At 44.3% G+C, this 27,465-nt stretch overlaps 1 protein-coding gene across 1 annotated transcript in view; it reads right to left on the reverse strand.

Annotated features, from left to right (window-relative positions):
* The window catches only part of GALNT17 (polypeptide N-acetylgalactosaminyltransferase 17), a 206,146-nt gene that overhangs the window by 12,579 nt on the left and 166,102 nt on the right, over positions 1-27,465 (reverse strand). Inside the window, exons 7-9 of the mRNA XM_085302016.1 lie at positions 5,117-5,302; positions 1,704-1,841; positions 438-533 (exon numbers count right to left, since the gene is read on the reverse strand). Coding sequence (XP_085158142.1) covers positions 438-533; positions 1,704-1,841; positions 5,117-5,302 — 420 coding nt within the window. The remainder of the gene's footprint in view (positions 1-437; positions 534-1,703; positions 1,842-5,116; positions 5,303-27,465) is intronic.

Raw genomic sequence — 27,465 nt, forward strand, 5'->3', positions numbered from 1 at the left:
ATCAGAAAGCACTCTGGTTTGTTTTCCAAGTTTGTACCTTTTACTCAGTGGGTAGAAAAAGAAAGGAAATGCCTTAAAAATGCCTTTGCTTGTTGTACATTTTGCTCCGCTGGTTGGCTGCTTGCTTTCAGCATTACTTACTCTAGCCTGGAATTTTTTTTTTTTTTTTTTAATGATGCTTTTACTCACAGCTCCCGCACAAATCTGGTAATTTAATCCAGCAAACAGCTCTTATAGTAGCTGGAAAAAACACTTCTTTCTACATGAGTTTTTTTTTTAATTATTATTATTATTCATTTTTTAAACAAGCAGCTGGAACTTATAATTTGAGCATGCAGCTAACACAGGGACTGGGCATCCGTGCTCCATCCCGGAGCAGCCTCTGCCGGCTCTGGTTTGGTACTTTCCCAAGCAGCCCGTGCACAGTAAATCCTTACCTGAGGTCCCCAGCCGTGGCACGGATACAGTATCGCTGTGTGGTTCTCTTGGGGGCCYTGGTCAAGACACACATCTTTCGCCTTGTTGTTTCGTAGCTGCGGAAAGAAATAAGAGGTTACACGGTCCTGTCTTAGTGGAGATGAGCTGCAGTAACRTCTCTGATCTTGCTTGTTAAGGAAAGAATATACATTACTACATCATTGGACATAATCGGGCATAGATTAGTGGTCCATATAATGCTTTTTTTATAYAATGATCACCACTTCAACCAACCTTCTTAATCACAGATTTCTTTGTTCATGTGCATTTTTAGATTGCCGACCGTATATTGCCAGGAGCCTGGAATCAAGGCAGAATTGCTTATATTTCATCAAAATGAAAATCCTGAAGTGCTCAACAGGCCAGAAAAAAAAAATTAACTAGCACAAGGGATCCATTTGAATCACTGTACGGGTGCAGAAGACACAGAGCTTGCAAACCAGCGGCCAGGTATTCAAGGACACCCTTAGGAAGGAGCACAAAACACTGCTGAATTCATGCTGCAAAGTGAAATAACGACTGAAACCGAGTTACCGAGTCTAGTTTATGCACAGAYGTCTTCTCTCCGGTGTCCCCACACGGAGTAACTGAAATGAAGCACTGCCTTTCAAAAGATTGCTTTCGGGGAGGCTTTAGCTGGAGGGCATTAAGCAACTTTTTTAGAGTTAATGCCCGTCTGGGGTGCCTGGTCCGTGCTTCAACAGGCCTCCTCAAACTGTCACTACGCCACAAGAGATCYATTGCAATTATTATTAGTTCCCACAAATGCCTGTCTTTATATTTCTACTACTGTCTCAAAGCCAATACATACTGAATCAGGTCTCCTTACTTTATCTCAGCCTTAAGCTGTTGCGACAATGTGCTGTCTCCTACTGAGAGCACGTAAGGAACGAGGCTAAGGTTATGTCAAAAGCCTTTATATAAAGACTATGTATTAAAACTATATATTCAGCTGCTTAATCCCTGGAGTCAGTGGGTAACATAAATAATTTTGTGACAATGCAGTAAATAAGGTATTATAATATTCTACTGTAAATGGATCTCCAAGATCAGAAATAAATCCCCAATAGGCTTTTGCAAAAAAMTGCTAACACATTTATATATATTTATATAATTATACAGTGGGTTTTGATTCATCCTATCTCCTTCRAGGCTATTTCTCATCAAAGCCTCACCAGTTACAAATATTATCAGTTTGATCTAAGGAACTGGTTGGCCTTAATTACCTCGCCATAAGCAAYGGTGTTGTTGTATCTTCTCATTTCTGGATAAACGTGGTCCAGATACCACTGGAAATTTTTACACTTTAAGCTCTTCCTTAATGCTTTTCTCTCAGAGACATCCCCAATGTCAATACCTGGATTCTGAAAAATAAAGACACAGCATTTCACTGAACAGTTATTCTTATTAAAAAAAAAAAAAAGAAAAAAAAGATTGCATATCACCGATGTTCACTATTACTTCCAAGCAGCTTGGAAGCTGCCAAATGTTGAGCAGCTCTGTGCAGAGGCCACGCCAGGGCATTTTGAGGCGTGCTTCCAATGTGCAAATCATCATCGCAGGACATCAAATGGAAGACCTGCATTTCACAGTCATGGTCACGAGGACAAGCGTCCTCCTTTGGTATGTTTTGAAGGCGTTCTCCTAGTGGCCACCAGACTGATGCTGGGCACATTTGAGCTGTGGGAGGTGATTTAGAAAAGAAAACCTTCAAAAAGAGAGAATCTTCCAAAGGGCGCAATGCCACAATATCTTTAAAAGATCTCATCTCTCATTTAGGAACTAACATACTGCATTTCCAAAAGAGTTTAAAAGCAAATGCAAATTAAGATTTAAAGGGTAGCCATGGGCTGAGTCCTTGAAAAACAAACTCCTTTCTGTGCACTGAACACTAAAACATCTTCCCCTTATGTGTGTGACTCTACTTAGGGGCAGCTGAGAGGACAGCATGATTAGAAAGTTATAGAWCAGGGAGCGGGGGCGAAGAAGAAGGAATGGTTTAAGGTTCAAATATAATAAAGGAAGCAGATAGCTAAGAATAGAGGATAAAATTACAGGAGAATAAAAGTTTAGGCTGATCCTCAGAAAAACCTCTTGACAATCTGGACAATTTTGCCACAAAACWGTCTCCGTGGAGATAGAGTGGAACCCCACTGCTCGCGTTGATTTAAAAACAGACAAAGCTACAACATCCATCCCGGTGGGAATAATCTCGCAGGAGCCAGGAGCAGTGACTGAGGAGCGCAGCCCCACTTCAACCTCTTATTCCATTACAGCATCTGGGGAATCAATGCACCAGCCGGTGGAAGAAATTAAAGGCACAATGCAACCACTTTTATTCCTTTCTACAGGTGTCTGGGCTCCTGTGCTTTTTTAGCTCATGCTCTTGTCTTCTCCAGGGATCTTAAATAGAGCTGGGAAAGCAATTTTCCATTACAACACTTGCAATAATCTTCTAATGAATAATTCACTCCGCTTTAGAGAAGACACCACTTTAATGCGCTACTGGTAGCTCATAGGTAAAAGTAAATATGATTCAGTGTCGACAGGCAGGACGGTCTCAAATCTGAACAGGCGAAATGGGATGCTGAGCCAAGCAGCCCCACAAAGCAGTCAGAGGCTGAAATATGCTGCGCATGGCATTTGCTTCGTTTTGTATACAGCAGCATCGCAAAATAATTCAATGTACCTTCGTATCTCACTGCACAAAACCACCCGTCAAACAAGGCTTCTCTAAAATTAAATCCTCACAATTTTACTGATAGAGCTGTATAAAAATCCCATGTCTTTTTTCAGGTAACTCAGATCTGCTTCTCCAGACCCACCTCCGGTGTGGATTCCACGTGATGCTTCCTTTTCAGGATCCAACAGGACCTGCGGCTTCACATTTGGTTTTAATCCCTTTGTGCTGCCCTCCAAAGCCTTTCCTCAGCAGAACTGCGGTGCCTCACCTCCAACACCAGATCAGTTTAGGGACTGGCTCTGTACCAGCTATCACTTACAATCCCTTCCCATGCAGTTTGCATCTTGCAACCTATTTTTTACGGGAGATTCGAAATTACTCAGTCCTACAGGTAACTTTCTTTCCCTTTTCAAATTCATAGAGCGCTGCCCATCATAGGCAGCGCCCGYCTGCAGCTTGCCAGGCAAACAGCATTGCTTTCAGCCTCTATTCACTTATTTCTCGATAATAAACTAATCCAGGATGCTCCACCACCCGCTGCACATCAAATCAGGAACTCGAGCAGCTCATCGACCCTTCCTGGCTACCAGTTGCTCTCTAATGCAGCACAAAGTTGCTGCTACCGTGGCTCTAAATGCCAGTACATCTCCGCAGAGGAAATCTTTCCCCAGAAAGCAGCAGCAGTTCATATTTAAGGTTTCTCAAAAYGCCTAGCCCCCAAGAACAGCGCTCCCAGGCAGCTCTGYGACGGGATCAGATGCTGCCCTTACYAGTGGAAGCTCTTCACCAGGGTGTCACCTGCGAGGGGTGAACACTTCAGGTTTGCTTTTTGCCTCCAAAAGGGCAGACGGAAATAACTGTTTGCGAGGGGTCAGGCCACAGATGTCAATAGTTTTTTCTGCAATCAGGTAGCTCTGCAGGGCCCTTAGCTCCGTCCCCCAGGAAGTCGAGACACGCTCTTGGGCTTCAGTATTTGGATGTAGCCCATGCAAAGACCAAAGTCCTTGGATCTGCATGAACTCCTCCTGGAGCTTAGGGAGCTTTACACAGAAGCCCAGGAGATCGCTTAGAGATCCAGYTGCAGGATCTAGCTCTTGGGCAAGGTCAGCCTGCCTTGCCAGCAGGAACCTGCAGTTTTCCAGAGAAGATGCGCCACATTGCTACAAGGCAGGATTTATGTGAGAAATGAGGTGTCAAATCTAAGAAAATCTACAAGTTTCTGTACAGAAATAAATGCAAGCACCAAAGCTACCCAATTATGGTGTTTTTAGAGCAACATCTTTTGGAACAGTATCTCATTTTGTGAACCACTGTGCTCCTCTCCCTTTACTTCCAAAGACGGTTCCTAAGCGCTRTTGGCCTCTGCGCCGATCTGCCGCAGGGCAGAGACTCGACTCTGAGCTCTGGGATGCCAACGGCCTGGGAAGCCAGGCCATGCCTTTTCGTAGGACGCTCTGTCCGCAATGAGTTCTGGAGAGCAATGTCGTGCTAGCCACAAAAACACAGTTTGCTTTGGCTGTGGGCCTGCACATGACATGTACCTACCAGAGCTGCAGGAAAAAAAAAGGAAAGCTCATTTATTAATATCATTATTGTTAGCAATTTTCTGTCAATGGATTTTTACAGAAAGACTCCATCTGCAGAGCAGCGTAACAACACAAACTCACGCTGTGTAAACAGTGAATGGGGAGATAAACACTCTGCAATACAGGTTGGATTTTTAGAAATTGCACAACAGACATCAGTTGATGTAAACGCTAGGAATTCCACCCAAGTCTGTAGTCTTTGGCAGCATCTTCATCAAAGCTGAGGGAGCTGGGCTCACTTCCCCAGCTGAGTGTCTGACCATCTGACTGATATTTCACAGTGTCTTTCACACGGGGGCACTAAACACCTTACAATTTAAGCTCTCAATCCAAAGAAGTGAAGACCAGGAGAAGGGTGCAAGGGCTGTACCTCCAGTGGCAGGTTCCACGCAATGTAGACGTGCGATTTGTAATCATCCATCCAGACCTCAGCAACTCGCAGGGCRTTGCGCTTTGTGTAGAAACCAATGTTGTTGTTGTAGGGCTTTTTCTTGCGCTCGATGTGAGCCACTCTCGAACACGGCAGGACCTCCATACTGCCCCCGCACAGCCACACCTGGAAGGCAACAGGAGAGCCTGAGCATCATGCACCAGACTAAGGCTCTGCCATGAGTAGAGAGAGTCCACGTACAAATTAAAGAGAAGGAATCGGTGGGGTCCGAGGTTTCTGTAATACGCTGACGAGCACCTAACATGGAAATGGGTAGCACTGTCGGTGGACAGCACAGAGCCACCAGATTGCCTTTACTCTGGCCACACATGATGGCAAGTCACATGCAAGGAAAATTTAACTAGTGCTCACAGCAAAACACATACAGACTTCAACGGGATCAGAACTCTATCCGGCACCCGGTATTAATGTTTTGCAGRAGTGGGTGCCGAGTTTACAGGGATGTTTCTACTAAATGAAAAGGATTTTCGGCTGAAATACTTGAAACAATTGCAAGATCTCGCTCTGCATAAGGGATGACTCAGTGAAACATATGGCAGGGACAGATTTCTCCCACTTGAAAACATTTGTTCATTATTTTTTCTTTCACGTGCTGTTTAAAATTCCTTTAAATCACAGTTTACAAGTTAATAAAATATTTTCAGATCTTCTTGTTATCTCACGGAAATGGAATTCACATAAAAACAGACACGTTACCTGAGTTCTTCACTCCCTGTTTGCCTTCACCAAGAAATTACTTATCTTAAATTAATACAGGCCTGTATGCAGGACGCCAGGCAACTGTTATAAATACATATGCCAAGCAAGCCTAATAATCCCAGTTTTGCCTATTTTGCAGTCTGCTGTTACATTATCATTTTGCTAAGTTGTTATAACACCCATAGTTTCCGGGAGCTCTTCCAGGCCCACCACCTTTTATCCCATCTGTGTTCCCTGAATTTTATTGACCCTGCTCAATAGGCTCTCCCAGCACCAGCATGAGTCAGACTCTCCATGCCCGACTGCTTGGATCAGATTCTGGTCCCTGTTACAGTGCAAAAAACCCCCAACTTGTTCCCCGTTCACCTCACTGTAGAAGAAGGGCAACCTGAGAACATGCCATGTCTAGCGACGGGGGAGAAACACCATTCAGAAACCACCTATCCTCCTTCCTGTGTGAATAATGCCCAAATCCCGTGGACGAGACGCTTTAAATAAGTCATCGTTGAAAAGATATCAGTGACAGGTAACCCACTTGTAAGCTCTGTAACAGCTGCCCGTCTTTTTCTATAAAATGATCGATTTAGCACACAACACGCTTGTACACGCATTTTCAAAGCATAGCTATAACAAATAATAGGTGGTATAGAAAGCAAAAGTCTCTCCTTGTTGTAATCGTGATATTCATACTTTTACCATTTGCATTACTGTAGTTTATAGGAACCTGCCTCCTAAAATCAAGGTCCCATTTTATTAGATGCTGCATAAACACAACTAAAAAATCCAGTCTTATCCCCGTTCTGCCGTTAGATCTTTCTGAACACTTTGGATATAATGTTGTACCTCCACAAAGAAGCTGGAGTTAACTCACGGGCATGTCCGTCCTTCCTGCTGAGCCTCAATCCGGCCTGCGTCTAGCTAGCTTACCGCAAGAGATTAGCCTGAAAGCAGGCTACACATAGCCAGAGCAAACAATGAGTAGATAAGGTAGTTCTAAAAACCCAGAATTTTTGGAAGGGGTATCCCCCCAAGGCAATATTTTGACAGCAAACACCCACGCTTCTTGCCCAATCAGTTCTTTAGTTTCTTAATGTCTCAACGAAATAAGGACTATTTGCCAGTGGGTGCTCCCGTAGCCGTTGGGTGCCTGGCTGGCTCATCACCCTCCAAAATTACGGGTGGTGCCATCCTGAAAGCTCCTTACCACCATCTCAGTTTTGCAGGGATCTGGAGAGAATTTTACTCTGTTTGGGGGAAATTTGTCCTGATTTGATCCTAATTACTTCTACAACCTCGAAAGGCTTCACTTAGTTAACATGTTATTTCCTAGGAAGCTTCCCTGTATTAGTAAGGCTAGGTCATTGCCTTTCCATGTTTTATTTAAATAATTTGTATGGTTTTATACTAGACACCTTAGATTTTTTGAGTATCTGTACAAAGTATCTACAAATACACAAATTGTGATAAACTGAGGGAGAAAGCACGTTGAGTTCTGTGCAAAAGTATTGATTATATACGTATCTACAAACCAGGTCCAGAGAGATCAATATAAATTTAATTTAAAAAAAAAGGTAACTATGCTAGGAAAGAACATATTTCTACCTCCTAAACAAATTCTAAAATGCCATTATAAAGAAACTGGCTGTTTTACAAGGCATTTACATTCTACTGCCAACAACGGGTGCAAAGAAAACTATTATATGGGAAACAGTCAAGTCGTGCCTGATGTTGCTATCCTTCTTGTACAGATGAGTAAAGCAGGACCCAAGGAAGAAGCCACTTATTCCTGTGTGACCCAGCGATGACTTTTTGTTCCTGCTGGCAAGCAGAACCATGCATGAACAGTTCCACCAAAATAGTCCGAGCCAGAAGGATGGAGACTGCAGCCCAGACGCTCTCCCTTGCGTATGAAGCACGAGGTAGCCTTCACCTCGCGGTGAGCACCACTGAGRAAGGCCTCAGACTTCATCTTCTTGGCTCCAAAGTGAATGAGCTGTGAGCCACTGCAAAGGTTCAGGAGACTATATATATTTTTTTCCAGCTAGGCTGGAAGTCCCTGCTTTCCTGATGCCCTGAACATGCATTTGAAGTACTGCCAGACAGAGGCACACCTCCGATACCAAGGTCAGCAGTTGCACCTCGGCTGCCAAAGCGGTGTCACCCATCAACCTCAGCACCTCAATCATTTTTGTTCACACACCATAGCCAGAGATCACACTCGGGTGCTCCCCCATGCACACGGCAGCAGTCACTGAGCTGTCTGCTAATAATTTCCTGCACTGCAATAGCAGCGCTGTTTGGGTGCTCAGCCCTTTAGGGCAGATTTGTTCGAGTTGCTGAGAATTTCTTTGGGAAGCAATCTTAATTTATGTCCCTTTGGAGTGGCCTTCTGTCCAACAAAAAATCTTGAATAATAGATAAGGTTCCTGATACGATTTTCTTCATTAATTGTGAAGGAAAAAAAAAAAGAAAAAAAAAGAAAAAAAAGTCATATGGCAAACAAACCTACAATCCCTTAAGACACCTATTTACTGTAACTAGTTATGTTACCTGCATAATCAGTGCAGCACGGCCTTTAAATAATTCCTGGGAGAACTGTCTCCATTTCTCAGAAGACAGGTAATCAAGAGCAGCACAACGTTGAAACCAATGAGAAAAACAAGGTATTTTCAAATGTTCGCAAGTTTTCCCTGTTACTACTATTTGTTACAAAAGATTAAATCACTCTCTAAAATATGCACGGATAGAGCGTAAGTGCCTGCTTCAGGCCTCGAGATAGTGCATGTCAGAGAGCGGACTGAAAAYGAAGTCACAAGTTTCCTGGTAGTTTCCTGACAGAACGAATCMAATCGCAACACGGCTCTCGGCTTCCCATCCGCGCACCCGTACCGGGACACGGACCCAAAATCAGGAGCGCTCCCCTCCACTAAGACACGGTGACGCAGCAACGTCTGCCCCACCAGGCTGAACACAGGAGCACCCAGGCGCACCCAAAGAAGCTCCGATTTATAAACAACCTGTTAACGCTAACCGAAGAAATCGCAGAGAAACGCGCAGTCGACAAATCCACCCCCCCCCCGGGGACCTGGCGGGCAGTTCGCCATCGCCGCGCCAGAGCTGTTCGCGAGTCGCTCTCGCCGCGCCGGGAAAGCGCTTTACACCCCTTCGCTTCCCGGGCAGGCGGGAAGCAGGCGCCCGCGGCGCTCGCGAGCGCTGCCCGCGCGCGGCCCGGCCTTCGCCGCGGGGGAGGGCCGCGTCCTCGCTCGCAGCAGCGGGGACGCAACGGAAGCTGCTTTCAGAGCGCAGCGTRCAGATGTTCTTTTGTGCACGCAATAGAGAGAGACGAAAAGATGCCGATTTAGCCCGACCAGCTCGTTCCGGGAGCCACAGAAACCGTTTGCAAAGCGTTAAGCAGCTCAGAGCAATTACCTACCACCATCTCCTTTGCCCTCAAAAATACACTGCAACTACCAATTTGCTCCGCTCCTGGCTGACAAAAGCACCAATTACCCTCGAGAAGCCCTAAGCAGAATGATTTTCGACAATCTGCCTGACTTCAAAGGAGCCAGGCAGGCAGCAAGAGGTAACCGAGGTGGGTCCGGCACCCAGGAGGGCACCGAAAGCCCGCGCGGCCCCGTCCTGGGCAGCACCGGGCTCGGGGGATCGTGCGTCCTCCCGCTCCCGAGCCCCGGGTGTGCTGCAGTTTCCCACCTCTTCCTGTCCAACAGAGAAGCATGAGATAAAATGATTAATTATTACTAGTATACTAATTATTAGTGTATTTTCATCCAGAAATGCTAGGAAAGGGGTGTTTTCCCCTGGGACGTTAGAATAAGGTACAATAACCAACTCTTCCGTAGCATTTCTCCTCTGGTGGCCCCAAGTTTTAGTTCGGGCTTGCCATCTGTTTTTTTGCCCGAAGCAAAGCTGTGTCAGAAAAAGGACTTTGGTTAGCTCAGTGGCAAAAGCAGGACTTGTCCTTCCTCCCCTTCCAGCCCGCCGAGTCCCAGGCCCGTGTCCTGCATCTTCCTCAGCGAAGAACGAGCATCTCCATATGGGAAAAAAAACCCACCCTACTGCCTCCCCTGCCTTTATATAATGCTGCGCTTCCTATCGCTAATGATAATAAAGTAAAAAGGGACAGCGACTATTTTGGGTCCTGAACACTGTGTTCTAGCTGGGGACCGGAGTGACACCAGCACTGAACGCTGCCAGCTCCCATTAAAAGCTCCTGACTTTAGTTGCTTCTAACTTGGCCAAATTGTAACTATTTGGACCGAAATATATCCCAGAACAGCCACAGCCTGCCTGCAGTTAATGCRAAGCGACACGATGTCTAACGGTGTCAAGATGAGTCTGCAAGGTAAACTTTTAATTTCCGGATGCATTGTGACAGAAAGGAACGGGGAGGGGTGGAAATGCGCCGAACTTTCATTACACAAACTCCAGGCTTTTTCAGCCGGTAACTTCATTTCTAAGGTGATTAGCAAAAATGTACCTTAATTAGCAATAGATTTCTCATTTAACAGCTTTGCCTTATCTTTCCTCCCCCTCTCCTTTCTTTTACAACTTCATAGCTAAGGGAAAAACACAATTACCCGGGGCAGCTAAAATAATAAGGAACGGATCAGAACAAAGACCCAAATAAAACAATTGAGAAGCGCTAAAAAAGGCAAAGCAGTAATCGTTTCTCCATATGCTCCCTCTTACGGCTCCGAGATACGGCATCTTTCCTAATTTTTCCTTTTCTCGGAACAAACGATGCTTTTATATACATACGCGTTTCTGGTCCCACATCTGAAGCGGTTTCCAGCAACGCAGCAGTGAGAAAGAGAGAGACGTCGCTGCGAGCCTGTTAAGTCCGTTCTGGTAAATACACTTCTCCCTGTCGTTACCTGATGCCTGTTTACAGGTTACAGTCAAGAGCTGCACAGCTCTCGCAGACGGCAAGGTGGGATGCACTAGGCATTATATCTATGATCTATATTATATGCTCTACGTTACATCGTTGTTTCTAAGTGCCGATACGAGCAACCGGGGAGGCTGTTATCTGATAGGAACCACGACAGCAAGAACTGAGCAGCAGAGTTAGATTACGTGGAAGTTGGTTAAAAAGGACATATAGAGAGAAAAAAAGGGGAAAAAAAACAGTTCTGTTTGGGAACTTTTTATTTCCACTGCAGTGGAATATGGYATTTATAATCTCCACACCTGTTCACAAACACTCCCTGAAGAGGATTGCATTTTTGCATTTTAGCTTGGATACCTGAATTTTTCACAGGTCACATCGTGAGATGACTGGAGGGCTGGAGAATTTATCTAAAAGCAGCAAGCATGCTGTCTTTGGGGCCATTTGGATACGTGCAACTAGCAAAGGTGCAATGCTGTATTTACAACCAACCCCGCAAGCAGACCAGTCGGTTGAGGATACACTTCTGAGTACACGAGGAGGGAAATGCCCGTCGGCACGTCGGCCTTGGGACATGGCAGATCTGGCACTGATGGAGCTCAGCAAAAACCAGAAACCCTGACACAACTTCATCCTGATCAACTAGTAAGTTATCTTAGAACCCTCTATGACGAGAGGCTGCATCCTGCAGTAGAAACAGGGAAAGGATTTTCATCGCTACATCTGTAGATTTGTTTTCTCTCTAATGAGGCCACGGAAATGCTGCCTGTGAACATCTGGGCAATATATCCAGATAAGCTGTGGTATTTACGTATCATCCCTTAAATATGTGATATTCCCTCCTGAACAGACCATGACTCAAGATGGTGGGAGAAGGGGATAATTTAAAACCACACATTTAAAACATTAAGGTATTTTTTGTTTTGTAATTTATTCTGCCTCGTTTCATCCTTGTGGATGATATGACTCTTGGCAAGTTCCTGTCTATGTTGTGTCGTACCAGTAACACCCACATGACTATTAGCTTTTATGCTGCTACTACTAAACTCATTCCATTGCTAGTGGCCACTTGAAAAAACAAAACCAAAACCAAATAAGAGGTACACATCCTACACCGCAAAAACTACAGAAATACAAAGAAACAGTTAAAAGTTTTCAGTCTCTTACTGTGCAAGGAGCATAAACAGTTTAACATTTGACATATTGGAGATGTTAGAATAAGGCAAGCTTMATGTCAATGCAAAGCAGTGATTCCTCTGTGCTGCCACAGTTCAAGGAGAACGATACGTACACTCTGTAATTGCATTTGCACAAACTTGAGGCTTTTCCAATGAAAAATTTATGCTGCGCTTCTGCAGCAATCCCAACACAAACTGTTTTAAATAGTGCATCATTCCTGGCTACAATAGATATTGATTTGATTTTATCACCAATCAAAGATTAAATATTAAAGAAGGGGTTTGGCAGGAGGCTGTACGTAAAACACCAAGGACAACACAGGGAGAACTAGCTGTAATGACAAGTGTCTGGGTACTCTTAGTTTGGAAACACTTCTAAAATGGAAATTTCCGCTTCTAAATGTACTGGGACTGCTGCTTTAATTGCTGCAAAATTAAACTGGAGCAACCAGAGCGACCGCATAAGGGGCTATATCCTTGCCATCTTAATGTTTCCAAAGTTAATAATAATAATAATAGAAAGAGGAATAGCATATGGATTTAGAACCACATCTTGCAAATGCTTATTAAAACGAGAGAGAAGCTCTCACACCTGAACTCTCAGCCTTGGTCAGAGCTGTAGCCAAAGATGTGCATCATCAGCTCTCGCATGCTCGAGGACTGCGCACCTGCAGAGGCACAAAGCTGCAGTGCTTTGCAGCTCCTGGGCTGTAAATCTAGATCCACCATAATAAGTTTAGTACTAATATTCCTCACCACGCTAACTCTATCTGATCTGCCTCGGCAGMACGACAAGGACCCGATCATGTTGTAATAGCGTAATGCAAAGATTATTACAGACTCGTRAAAGGACAGCGCCTAAAAACAGCAGCAACAGTAAGCGCTAACCCTTCTGGAACGGGAAGAACGTGCTGAGCTTTATACCCCAATAATACAGAAATTACCGGCACGATTTGACCCGAAAGTACTTGGAGGTTGGTCGGGTTTTTTTATTGCCAGTAACATACCAAAATCATCCCGATCTTATTTCCCTATTACCGTCTCTCACAAAGTCAAAAAAATAAAAAAATGGAAGTAGTTCAACAGGATTTTGATCCATTTTTCATGCAAAAACTCTTCAGAGAAAATTATCCCCAGACTGCTCTGCAGACTAACACCGTTCTGCTTTGGGAAAGGCAGGGGTGGGGGGAAAGCAACAGCTATCGTTTTAACCAAAAGTGGCAGTTCTGAAACAGAATTATTTATGCAGAGAGAGGCAGGAGCGTGATAGAGCAATTTCCGAGCTGACAGCACTGAGCTGTTTCCAGGCATCTTAACTCCAGCGCATCATGACTGTGGCTTTCGTTAGCTGTAATTATAGATACCTTCTCATCAAATGCTGATGCAGAATGTGATGGAAGGAGGCTGCACTCTTTCATAGACTCTCATAGACAGATACGATTTAATGCGACTCAGTCTGGCCTCTTTGGGCAAACTCCTCAACTCATCAAAAAGAGCAGCTAATGAGCTTAAAACTAGAATATGCAAATAGATAGCAAGTAAATGCATGGGAGGGGGTGTCTATTATTTAACGCGAATGCTTATAACTGTGTGCAGACACAYGCACGCGCACACACACAMACAAGGTATTTTATGCCTTGTCAGTGCTCTAAACCAAACTGACAATGTTTTCAAAGCCCTCAGATGTTTTCACTGCAATCTTTCTCATTTATTAGGCTTGGAAAGGAGTTTGAACAATAGTGTTTCAAMAAACTGTCAGGTTTCCCTAAGGAGCTCTACCTCAGTTTGAGATTTTCCCCTGGAAAAGGGCCTGGCTGTCCCGTTGCACAGAGCTGGTCATCTCTCCCCGCTGCCACCGAGGCAGAGGGATGTCCCTCTGCCAGGAGGATCCCAAACCCCGCAGGGCAACGTCTCCTTATGTATTTCCATTCCTGGGGAAAATACTCTATTTTGGACTTTATGGCTATGTTTCAGTGGATCTAAGGTTAGACAAGAGGGAGTGTCCAAGGCAAAAACTCCTAGTCTGCTGGGCTGCAGCATGGCATTGCCCAACAYGTTCTCCCTTGCAGCACCAAGGCTGCTAGAGACAGACTCAACGTGAGCAAGTTTAAAACACTGAAAAAGGTCCAAAGCAGATGGTTAGGGACCAGGGCAGCTCTGTCACATTTTTGCCACTCACACTACCATCTGCTTATTTTCCATGGCAGTGTTAAAATCCCCTCTTCAGTGGAGCCAGCTTATACTTTAAAATAATGAACACTTTGCAACTCAAAGCAAGTGCAAAGGTTTAAAGCCCGAGCAATCACTGTGGCTCTGAAGCTATCATCAACAAAACTGTTGGTAACTGGTTGTTACAGACAGAATTCAACCTCAGTTAAAAAACTATTTTAAAATTCTGATACGTGGGGAGATAAAGCACTGTCTGAAGGCTCTTCAAGATTAATTACCTTCTAACAGCTGCTCCTCTGAATAGCAGTAGCCACTGTCATCTGTTGAACACCACTCCTTMAAGTCTAGCCAATTCATGAAACATTTCCCTTCAGGATAGGAAAATCAGCTGAGCTGGAGCTGTGGTTTTAACTTTGGACGCCTTGTCTTTGGGAGCAGTGTTTAGGGTGGCAACTGTGGCGCAGCTGCTGGATCTGTCCATGAAATTCTCCAAGACCATCAAGATACCTTGGTGGCTCTCCTTCCGGACCCTTGCTTTCAACTTCCAAAGCTTCCTAAGCACACGTCCAGGGYTGGTATTCACTGTTAGATTTTGGAYTGACGGAGACCACTGATTTTCCTTGATGCGGATATACACCGAATGACTCCAGAGGACTTGAATGCACTCGTGGAAGCCAGGAATTCAACCCCTCAACTCTCATGCCAAAGCAACGGGCAAGACGATGGAGGCTGTAGGGTCAGTGGTGACAGATCGGAAAGGGATGGAAATAAAAACACGCCTGATGCAGGAAAGTAGAGTTGGCAGAGTGGTATTTACTTCCTACTGTACCCACCACAGCCTACAAACAAGAGCTGCACTTTATTTTTATGAGCATTAATGTTAATTAACACTGCTCCTGTACAATCTAATCCCAATTTAAGGCTTGTTTGGCTTTCAAACATGAAGCCATCCCTCCCTGAGATAACAGCGCAACTCGCATCTTCTTTATCAGAGCCAGGATTTCAGCCTGTCTCTGCAAGCAGCCACAGCAGTAGCTTTTTGCCAAAGGCGTAGTTTTTCTCTTTTTCTCTCGTTCCTTTTTTTTTTTTTTTTCTTTAAAGTCCGCCTTTTAAGACCATTCACATGGCCTTGGGTAGAAGTATCACGGACAGATTTGCATGCTATGCATTACACCTTCCATGTTACAAAGGGTCTTGTGTTGGTGGCATGAAAGAGGGAAATACAGCCAAGAGTTTCCCAGCTGGATCTTCTTTACCAAAAGCTTCTTTTCTCTATCAATGGTSAACTTAGAGGTTTGGATTATTTATAATAATTAAAGATTCACAGGGTACCTGAAAAAAATCCTCCTGATCTTCTGACAAACCTGCCAGCCTAAGCAATTTGTAAACCTACTTCAACCAAAAATAGCAAGGGCAGCACCTATTTACTATCACGTTACTTTCAGTTACCTGGCTCCTCTGAACAAAAGCACTTTTGGTCACTGCTCTGTTGCTGCCATAGCGAGTCCTTCTGTCCCCCCACCGGGCCAGGAAACCGTCTTCTGCAGCCGCACAAAAATATGTTTCTTCACGTTAAGCCCACTTATAACCCACATTGCAAATTGCTCCCTCGATCTGCAGGATCAAACTGCCAGAGTAGCAATCAAAATGGTTTTGAAATATTACCTTTGTCGCTTGCAGACTCCATTAGCAGCAGGCTGCAATGCTCTCCCACTTCCAAAACCTGAGCCACAAGGAGCCCGCTTCATTTATTTCTGTTTACTTTGGGGTCTGGTCACAGCATGGACGCTGCTTTGCTGAGCATCACAGCTAATGATTTTTCATGTAGCAAACGCTGGCTTGCTGCAGTGCTCGTTCAGTGGAGTTTAACAGCAGCAAGACTCAAATGAAACGTTAACTCAGTGCTCTCCCTGGATGACTTGGGCACAACTTGGCTGCCTAGGTGCAGAAAAGGCAGCACAAGCTGCTATATTAGGATGCCACTTTGATCATCTTTCCCAGAAGAGAATGCTACTTGGGTCTTCGTGCCGTTACAGCATCTGGCCATTGCTCAGAGTGCTGGCTGAAGGTTAAGCTTCACCAAAGAAAAAGTTTGCTGTGACTCAGTAAGCTGCTCTTGATGGCTCCATGTGGGAGCTTTATGCAAAACATAAAACACATGGACACACAGCCAACAAGGTACTCATATTTTTGTTTATGCTTATGAATAAAACTGTAATAACCCAAGTTCCTTRATTTTCCCCTGCAGAAATACATACAAAGCAATTCTGGCATTATGTCAGGGAGCAGAGGAGTGAGAAGGTGAGCTGTACCCTGCCAGCCCCTATGGTACCAGCTGGCTGAGTGCATGGCTGCAAGCTGTGCAGCCCCCACTGAGCTGTCTTCTTCCCTCCTGCATGCACCCTACAAAACAGCACACAGCAAGCTGTAGCTCTGTAACAGTCTTTTGATTTCAAACTATCTGCACTATTGTGAAGAGCAAAACATACCCTTAGACTCATCCTATGCAGTCAYGATGCAGGAGGACGGGAGAATTCAGCACTGGAACAGGACCCACAAGAGGTTGTGGAGCCTCCATCCCCAGCTGGGCATGATCCTGAGAAACCTGATCCAACTTTGAAGCTAGGCCTTGAGCATAACGTAGCACTACAGCACTTCAAGATTCCTTCCAGTCTAAATTATTCTACAGCTTCTGTATTGAGGTGCTTCAGTCAGATGTACGGAGCTCACAGTGAGCATATCATGAGGCTAGGTTAGAGAAAGCATGAAATATTGTCTTGATTCTTTYACTGACCAGCTTGACAAGGTATTTCTGTGCTATCATCATAGAATCATAAGGTTGGAAGGGACCTCTGGAGATCATCTAGTCCAACCCTCAGCATAGACCATACGGGGACTGAACCCACAACCTTAGCATCAGCAGCACCACGCTCTAACTGAGCTAAACCCGTTGTTCTCCCCTTCTATGACTTGTGCAGTCTAACTGAGATATAATCTTATGAAAAGAGAGGTATTACACTTGTGGGTGGCTCCTGTTGTCATAGCAGTCTAATCTCAGCTAGAGCCCCTTAAAGATACTGGAATATAAGAAATCATAATTTTGTACAGTAGGACACTTGGAGCCACCTAAAACTTAAATATCTACTATTGTGTTCTTCAAGCTTTTCTTGTATTTGAGTGCTTTGAAATTTTCCAGTTGAGGTRAAGCCCTCTTCACATATTTCTCAAAATTAGATTACCATTCAGTATATGAGAATTTATTTTTCTTATACCGTTGACAGATATTTTAAAATAGTTTCTGGACAGTCAAGGCCCATAGATCCCAGGCTGAAAAGCACCAGTCTAGTCTAAGGTGTATTCTAGGTTCCTCAGACCAAGGAGGAGACAGGAACATCCACCATGTGATTCAACTTAAGGCAGGCAACTGAGTAGGTTAGACTACACATCTAGCTTTTAAACAGCTAAACATGGATGAGATGGATCAGGACACATATTCTTCTTTCTGCATGTCACAAATAGCACATGAGGATCTTACCTGTGGCTAGGGTCTATAAGCACAACAGTTTGGTGGACAAGCAAAACACGGGCTAGGAGTCTTTTAAAGGTCAACTATTTCTCTGCTTCAACTGATCAAAGACCTACAGTAAAGTTATAACAGCAGAGAAGCTGGATCRTGAGAAGAGAGTTGTGCAACAAAGGCGTATTGCCAAATACCAAAAATAAACCTTAAGGAAATCAGATATGGAGCAAAATTAGTGTTTTTCTGCACAGCCAAATTTYTGAGATGAATTAAGCTGTGTTGGAAGTTTGTAAGAAGTGTCATTCCCCAAAGTCCTATACCACTTAGTTGCAAGAGCTTTATGYGAAGTCTTTGGAGCAAAATAAGCCAAAGAACCTCTGAATGGATGCTAGACTTAGTTCATCAATTTATTTATAAAGTTTAAGTGCTAATATTATTTACTTTACATGAAATGTGCAGAACATAAACAGCAGTAATAACAAAYGCTAACACCTTTATATGCTTTAACCTGCTAGTATAGTATTTATTCATGTGTGGCTACCACAGTTCTGTGCTCTCCCTGATGCTGTTATCCTTAAGGTCCTAGTAAACATATAACAGATTTTAAGGATCTCTATTTTAGGTCTCCAGAAGCATAAMCATTGTTTAAGAACTTCTAATACCCACTGGTTCCTATTTTTATATTACATCCCTGTCTAAAATCACTACTCAACTTCTCAAAAACACAGAAAGAAGATCTCACCTCTGTAGAATAATGCCCTCAATCCCATGAGAAGGTGCRGTAAGCCTGGCCAGTGGCAGTACATTTCGTTCCACACGGCGCAATTTTAAGACTGYATTTTAATAATGAGAGCACTGTCCTTACCCTTCTTCCCCTGACTTCCCTTGTCCTTGATTTGCCAATTAGAAATAACTGCAGTGGAAGTGATACAATTCCACAATGCTAGTTTCAGACAGACTGYCACCTGAATAGCTATTAGAGAGCAATAACGAGAGCTCATAACAAWTTTTTTTCCCCCAATGAAGCATGTAGGTGAAAACAAAGAATGTTTTTATTTATGTGTATCCATACTTATGTATACACATACTCAGATATTTTATTCTAACACGAAGAAACCAATTATCATTTTCTGCAACTGAGAGCTTCAAAAAGCACCAGAAGTATGAAGTATGAAAATGGTGATTATATTCTCATCAGACATTTCCACAGAGAATATTTATACTTTTTCAGCTGAAGCCTGGAACAGCACAGAAAACATTGCTTTCTGTAGAAATTTGTCTTCAAGTCAAAATTGCTGTTTTCCATCTCTGCCATAATTGAGCTGCCTTCAGGCTGCCCATGCAGCGGTAACCACCACCACCCCCCTCCCAGGCAGATCCTTGCACGGTCCACAGCTGTCCAGCTTTGGACTGCTCTCAGGAACATCATGAAAGCCCAACTCCAGTGAAGCCTTTTGCGAGAGGAGAACTGGCAGCACAAGCAGTACCATCCATGTCCAGTGTGACACACARAGTGCGACCACCACGCCACACAGCCTGATCACACTTTCTCCGACTTTCCCTTTGCAAATGCCTCCACCAAAAACTCTAGAGACATCTTTATAAACAGGACTGCTCAGGGCCTCTGCAGGCTTTTATGGTCCCARCATTGCAGAGTAATATCTGTGACACCATTACACATCTGTGCTGTGGACTCAGTGCCCTGTGGTAAAGCCATTTCCTCCATCCCTTCTCCTTCCAGCTGCCCCAAGTTTGGAGTGGGCTGGATGGATGAGCCAGGGAAGAAAGCCAAGCTCCTAAAGAGGAGTGAATTGCACTCCTGTCCCTCAGCTACAGTCAGACAGCAGAGAGTCCTGGGAAGACCTAGAGTTCTTCATACAAGCAGCTTCATRTAAGAAGATAGGAAATCTTACATAGGCTGGCTGGCACAGCTGGGTTGCTGCTCAGTGCTACTACAGCTCCTCTAAGTCAGCTCTCTGGGGAGAGCAGCTGAGGAGAGATGGGGAGCATGGTTTCAGGGAAACAAGATGAAGAGTGAGAGTTACCAAGAGTCTGGAGACCACACAGAGGCATCCTTGTACAAAGCCAGGCTATGTGGGAAGGGCATAGATGGACCAGAAAACTAAGTGGTGAAGGTGCAGGTGGGATGGTACAGCATCTCAGGTGGCCTAAATCTGTTGAACATCACCTGTTACCTGTGGTGCTGACAAACCATGGATGGGAAAGGCAAGGGGACCTTTTCTGTAGGGCCTTCTGGTGGCTTGTGGAGCTCCGCACGGCTGTGAAGAGACAAGTGAAGAGAAGGACAGGAGCAAGTCTGAACAACTGGCCAGGCCAGACTACTCAGTTGTTTGGGTTTGAGAGACCGGAAAAGATGAGTGCCATTCTGGAGCACAGCTCAAGTTTTACTTCTGTCTCTTCCAGACACTGACAGCCACTTACACATCGTGAGCTAGATTTCATTAAACCAAGATTAAAAAGAAATCCTCCACAGACAAAATTACAGAACAGAAAATGTCTCATTTCAACTTCTGCTTCCTAATACGAAGTCTCCTATTGAAGGGTGSACCAGTACTAATAACATTCATCCTTAAGCAGTTACTTCTACTTTATTACTTTTAAATTATAGGGGCTACAAAACCAGTATGAAGAGCAGAGGACACATTTTCAATAACAGAGCTATGGCATGTGTGCACTAAGCTTCGCTCCAGAAAACTCTATYACACAATGAATACGAATGACACACAGGTAAAGTGCATTGTTTTATTCCAATGCTTTTAGCTTATAGGCATTTGCTGTGAATTCAGCCTATAAAGGTCTGGTCATATCTGAAAACAGAGATATGCCAAGAGTATTTAAAACTTTTTTCCCCCCTAAACTTTGGAATATGGTGTTTTTAGCAAGATTCAGCCAAAAAGGAAACAAAGCATTTCAAGATAATAGATTAAGTTCCACTTAAACATCATCAGAATGGAGTATTTCTATTTCTTCTTTTGCACTAAGTCCAAAACTCATAAAAAATTATAGCATGAAAGCTGCAATTGGAACAAAATTTCAGATTTAGCAAACTAAAACGTTCTCATCAACTAAAATATTTTTAACCTCACTTCTGGAAAGAATTTGATTTTTTTTKAAGTGCATTTCAAACACCAAATGGAAATAATGAGTTTTGGAAACTGGAATTTATAAAGAGAACAATTAGAAAAAAATTAGACAATAAGCAATGCTACGTTTTCAGGTCACAATGACATGATGATTCAGTTCCTTTTCACACATTCATTTGTTTAGATATCAACACCAATTGTTATTAATCAACTGATTCATCAGCATTCCCAGTTTTGTTAAGAGTTTAAAATGACAAATGCCACAATTTCTGTATTTTTTTTCTGTAAATACACAAAACCACAAGAGATTGAAAAAAACCCCCAAAATCAAATTTTTCCATCTTGATGTCTCCCACAGTGCTGTCTCCAAATTTTCTGAACCACAGGCCTGAAAAAACCTGCCAGTTGCTGCAGACCCAGAGGCTGAGCAGTGGGTCCTTCTTCTGCATCCCTCTGCTGCAGCCAGGGCATGCAGGAGAAGAGCTGGTCTTTCTGCAAGTTTTGCAAGTCAAAGCAGCATGTCAGGGGATTTGTTTTTAACTGAAAGTCACTGGGCTGCCCCTTCAGATCTGAAAGTGATGAAAATACAATTATTTGTCTGAACAAAATACAGGCTCCCTACAAAATGAAGACAGGGCCACATTCTGGCTCAGCTTCAAAGCACCTTTGTAAAGTATGAGCCAAACCCTAACAGCAAATGGAAGCGCTTACATCCACTTCAACAGCCTTATATCAACTGCAAGCACGGTGGTCCCACGCGTAGAACTCAGTTGCAGGTCATTCGAGAGGTGCAACACCACCGTTGCAGACCAGGGCAGACATCTCAACCAGAATGCGATCACAAAACTTTCAGATAAACAGATTCATTCAGGTGCAAAAGGATCTGCTCCTCAGAGGCCCACAKCTATGGGTCTGTGGAGGATCTCTGAGCTCTGGTCCATTAGTTTAACTAGAAGCTCCTCATGGCTCTTTCCTGTAAGCAAGCAAGTGCTGGTGCACGTCAAGCCCAGTTACGTACATCGTGCTGGAGAAAGAGCAAAGGTCTGCCTGGCTGCTCATGTCCTTGCTATTACTTTGGATRCTCTAGATCAAGAAAGGCTGATGGTCTCCTCGACTCCTTGGCATTTCTATGGATTTTTACCTTTCTGTCTGAGCACAGAGAGATTGTCCTTCCATAATCTAGTGGTTCCCATCTATTTTTGAATAATCAGCTCCTTGCTGAAAGCACCACCGTGGAGCATCTATTTTCATTCCTACCTGCCCCAGCTCAGGGTCAATGTGGCCACCTAAGCCTTTAGCATCGCCAGGGAAGAAACGATCAGGCTAACTGCCACCAGATAGGTCTCTGCACCGCAGACACACATTGCAACTACAAACACACGCTGCTTGCTGTTATTAATGTTACACGATACCACAAGGATAATAGGGTTTGGTGTGCATCTGCAAAGTATATAATAACTTACCTTCTTCTCCTGTGCTATAGTCTACCTGTTGTGGTTTGGGTGCTTTTAAGTGTCTTTAGAGCTGTTTAGAGCTACGCATCCTCTCGCAGCCTGCAATGAGAACCTGAACTCGAACTGCAAAGTTTGCCACTGGCTGTTTTGATCTCTGTGTAATTACTTGGAGATAGACTCCTGCACCAGAGCGGGAGGATTCAACTCGGTTCTCCCAGAGACCCTCATGCTCTGTGTTTCTCTGACACCCGCTTGCTATAGGAAAACCTGGAGGAAGGGCGACGATGGTTAGGGCAAACTGCTGCCTAAAAACTCACACTTGCCCTGAGCTTTGGGCCGGCCGGCCGCTCAAGCCCACCTTGGCGTCAGTAAGGAACCGGGCAGGCACAGATGTCCACRGCAGGCACCCTGCCGAGGAGCCAGAGCCCTGAGGTGGCCAGATACCAGGAACTCAACAGATCGTGAAAAATACTGAAGGTGGGAAATCTCCTTTTATTCTCTGATAAGGACAACAGACAGAAACACCGATCCTGCTCTTTTGGAGTCTCTCTGGCTTGGCCTGCTATTGCACGGATTTTGCTGGCACACTGGGAGCACAGGCACGCCACGTCTTCCGATGGATGCTCAGCAGCCAAACCCGTCTGACCAAGCCAGCAATTAACTACTTAGCCAGCGGGGTCAGTGTCAAGGCACTCTAACAACAGCTGCTTTTTACTTCTCTTAAGCTTCACACGCAGAGGAGAGGGATGGGATTTCATCCATCGTTGGCGAGACCATGTATTACTAGGTCACATACACGTGCCGATCAAAACGTATCTTATGCCTTGGTGCTGCCAGTGGAATCTAGAGACGAGGGCAGAGCAACTTGGTTTTCTTCCCAGGTCTGTAAAATCTCTTAAAATGAATTAATAGCAACTGTTAAGCAAATGCATGGTTTAAAGGTAGTAATTAATTTATGAGTTGCCAAGGGTTGCACCCCACACTCTGCAGATCAGCAGTTAAGCAGTATTTATGCCCTTCCAAAAGGCAGAACAATTGTTTAAGACAATGAGATCGTAGTCTTTCTTTTAGGGGATTCATAGCGCACAGCCTTTGATCAAAACGTTGCTGTATTTCATTTTCACGCCRGTAGCGTGTGAAATTTCCCAAATCCAAACAAAGAAAATCCAAGTTTTCATGCACCAAACAAAGAAAATAAAGCTGCAACCCATTCCTCTGCTGCTTTTTCTCCCTCCCTCCAAAAAGAAAGCACTGAAAGTTTTTTGACGTGAAGTATTTTCATGACCAGCTTACAGTGTTTTTTGGCATCCATAAGACTAACATTGTTCATCCTTGCAGGCTGGGAGATGGGGAAGCAATTGAGATTTGGCTGCAGCTGTGCCTGCCCCTTGGCCAGAGCTATCACCCAAGTCCGGGACAGATTATCTCAGCACGCAAGCTGTGAAGTGCAGCAGCTGCCACGTGAACGCCATTCWACCACGGTTGTAGTGGGGGCCGCGACTCGGGGGGAAGCATTTAATGTAGACCTGAATTCTACTTTATCTAAACTCAAAGCTTTAATCCTGACAGTGTTGGTTTGCAAAGCATGAAGCGATCGTCAAGCCAACCACCTTAATTTGCACGTGCTCATCAATCTTCCCTAAAACTCACGGCCAGTTCTGAGCTATTCCTAATATAACTCCAGTCATTCACTCTCTGTTTGAGTCTGCATTAAATTAAAGCAGAAAAAAGAGTTTTTATGAGGGAACATCTCTCCCCCCCCCCCACACAGGCTTTTAATAGACAGATCTCCAGCCCAGGCTCATCACCTATGCTTTTTCTAGCTCACGTAGAAACGTGTTTCCGCAAGGAGCTTCACCCCATCGATGTCAGGGCAGGATGAATCATCCTTCAAAGGCACTGGTCTCCCTCCACTCGGCAGCAATAGCCCAGACATTTGGCTAGACACTGACAGGCACTTCCAGATAGGCAAGATGAATTGCACACAGCTCATCCCCGCACGACGCTATTTAGGAAGCACTTTGTTCAAGGTTGGCATGCCCCACGTTCTTGGCTCTCCRGAGCAGAGCACGCTCTGCCGTGTGCCTCTTTGCAACGACACATTTTGGGCCTAAGGCAATGCCCACTTAAATCAATGAAAAAATTCCTGTTAACCTCACCAGACGTTGAATAAGGACTAAAGCATCTAGTCCGCGAGGAAGAAGCTCAAGCTGTTCTTAGGACCTCATTACACAGAATAAGTAGATTAACTTAGAAAAGAAAATTCTTCTGAAACCTGTCAAAATCTAAAATTTTCCTCCAAATAAMAGACTTAGAAACATACTGGCCCATCACACAAAAGATATTATTGTTGCCATTGTAGCTGAGGTAGACGAAAAGGACAGCAGCAACTAATTTAAAGGAAGCAAGAACATGGATGCAAAAAGGAAGATCTGGAGGTAGATCTGAGTGAGGTTAATGCTTGACTTCACCTCTCAAGGGTGGCTRTAGCCATGACACAAGGAAGGAGACTGCGGTCATTCTCCTGGGACACCACACGTGTGCCAGATGTGCACAGCAGCAACACACCACACTGGCACCCCTGGAGGAAACAACACCCTGCCTAGAACTCCTTGCTCCTTGGAAGCCTACAATCAAACCTCTTTTTTTTTCAAATTACTTCCAAAAGCAGAGATTCRTTGCACAAAAGTTTTATATAAGTTATATTATAAGCTACAGCTTATTTTGTTTAGCCGCTCAGAAGAGAAGCATCTAGTCTCAGCTGGCCACCTGGGCTTCCTTCACCATCGATGGAGAAAGATGGGCACTGACAGAAGAGTCCCTTCCTGATGCCACATCCGCAAGAGGTGCCAGGCTCTCCGCTAGCGCTAGTCGGCTGGACAACTAACCAGGATGAAATACCAACTTCTCTGTGGCTCTGTTGCAGAGGAMTCTCCCTCACAGTGATGCTGCATGATAGAAAAGACTTCTCACAGTGGCTGTGAGAGAGAGGACCTCGGTTACCAAAGCTGTTCAGCACACACAGCCTCCTCACACCCACTGCTATAACTACAGGGACAAAGCCAATCACTGCACAAAGCCAGTCACCATGAGATTCACGCTGTCGTGGCAATAGCTGGCCAAGTGATTATAGGCTTCGGTGCTCCTCTGCGCAATTGTTACAACATAAAAAAAAAAAAAAAAGTGGCAAAAATCTATAAAACAGCAGGAAATGTGCAGGCTAACATTTGAAGAAAATATCTTTCAAAACTGAGGCTGTGACTCATCTGAGGACTGCAAGAAATGGTAGGAACTGAGATAATTGGTGAACAAAACACCTTAAGCAATGAACCTTGAATCTTAAGGGCTGAACTGTTAATCCTTGTTAACRGGCACCCTCCCTTTTGCACTCACTGAAGCCCCTTTGCTGAATTTTGCAGCTGAGATGGGCAAATTCAGAGACAGGCTAGGAACTCCCTTACTCCAGGCACTTTGAGACAAGAACCCACCAAGGCAAAGAAGGACAGGACAATCTGAAGCTGAGCAGATCAGGCTCAGCAGTCCCTGCTCAGCCTCACGTGTTTTCATTCCAACTCTTAACTCTATTGGCTTCAAACTACGGTAAAGCAGCCCATCCAAAATGAAAGGCACATTCCTGGAGGGTTCTTCCATTGCCATCTGCAAAACATTACTGCTTTTCCATAAAAATAATTAAGTGCAAATGGCTACAAGGGAGGAGGAAGAAATTCCTTAACTCCTTCCAACAGGATTTTTACAAGAGGCCTAAAAGGAGGAGAAAAGAGCTGGGTGCAGCAACCATCAACATATCCTTTCAGCAGGACACATCTCGAGCAGAGGGAAAACGAGAGCGTATGCTTCCTGCACCTTGCTGCAAGCAGCTGCCTGCACGCAACCAACCCAGTATGCTCCCAAAGCACCAATTGCACACACACAGTGCAGTCACCAGGAAGAATGCAGCTTTGAAGACACCTTCTGAACCCAAGAATAAGGCACGTGAATATTTTTGAGTATTTTGAAACAAATCATTCCAGTGATCTGCTTTMAGTATGACTCTGCATAGAAGGGGGTAACAAGTCATCCCAGAATCCAGTACAGGGTGAAACTGGGAATTGCTTGCTTGCCACCCTGACAAGGCAGGTAAGGTGGGAGTGGGTGCCTTGCAGCAGAGCCTTGCACAGCCCTGTTCTGCAGATGGAAAGAGCSAGCAAGCAACTGCCTCCAAGGATGCCTGCCCCCCACCCACAGCCCGTGCGCTGCAGTGCTTGGGGCTGGCGTGACAACTTGCATSTTTGGCTTGATTTTATCCTGAGAAGGAGGGGGAGAAGCTGTTCGGCTGCTATCTCTTTGTGATCTTTTAGATATTCTTTTTCCTTTCCGCTGTGAGTCATAAGACTGGAACAACTAAGATTGTAAGATTAAGCAAGTTACCAGCTCCCCGGTCACTGAAAACATAAAACCCCCTTTTCTCTGCCACACCAATTAACAAGCAGCAAAAGCAGATAAAACTAGAGTAGTTTATTATCTCTACTTAATCTGCAGATAACTACTTTGCTAAAACTTCTCAAACTAGCTGTTCTGCATCTACAGCACAGTGGTTCTGCAAATGAGGCTCTCTCAAGAAGGAGGATAASGACATAAAGGAAAATAGAAGATAAAGAGATAGGGAAATGCTTGGCACGTTAAAAAGGGTGGAAACCTACAAAGCTATTGCTCTGAACCAGTACAGAAACAGAGATGAAAGGGAAAAGATTAACTTCTGTTGTTCAATTTTATGAAGGAACTGTAGACTGTTTGAGCTAATAGGCCTTCSTGCTGAAAATAGCATGGGAGAGAATTATCAGCATCTAAAGCAGATGAGGGAGCTTGAAGATTAATTCTCAATTGCTCCATAAATGTTTATCCCCTAGTGTACTGGTACACTGTTTGGAAGTTTTTGTTGTCTTGACTCAATCCAGCTGAGCAAAGGAGCACCGCCAGTCTCTCCTTTACTAGGTACCCTTAGTAAATCTGAAAGTTGCTGGTGAACACAGATGTCCCATGGAAGAGATGCAGCCTAGGAGAGGACTGTAGAGACTTCCCAAATTTTTATTTGTACTATGTCTCAGTGTTCACCTCTTCTAGAAGGTACAGCATTGAAAAAATACACATTCATATATATATATATATATATATATATATATATATATAAAAATATATACACATATGTATGTATACAAAAAAGGCATCAGAAAGCTG

The sequence above is a fragment of the Rhea americana genome, unplaced genomic scaffold, assembly GCF_003343005.1.
Source record: "Rhea americana isolate MKP2758 unplaced genomic scaffold, rheAme1 scaffold_182, whole genome shotgun sequence".
NCBI lineage: Eukaryota > Metazoa > Chordata > Aves > Rheiformes > Rheidae > Rhea > Rhea americana.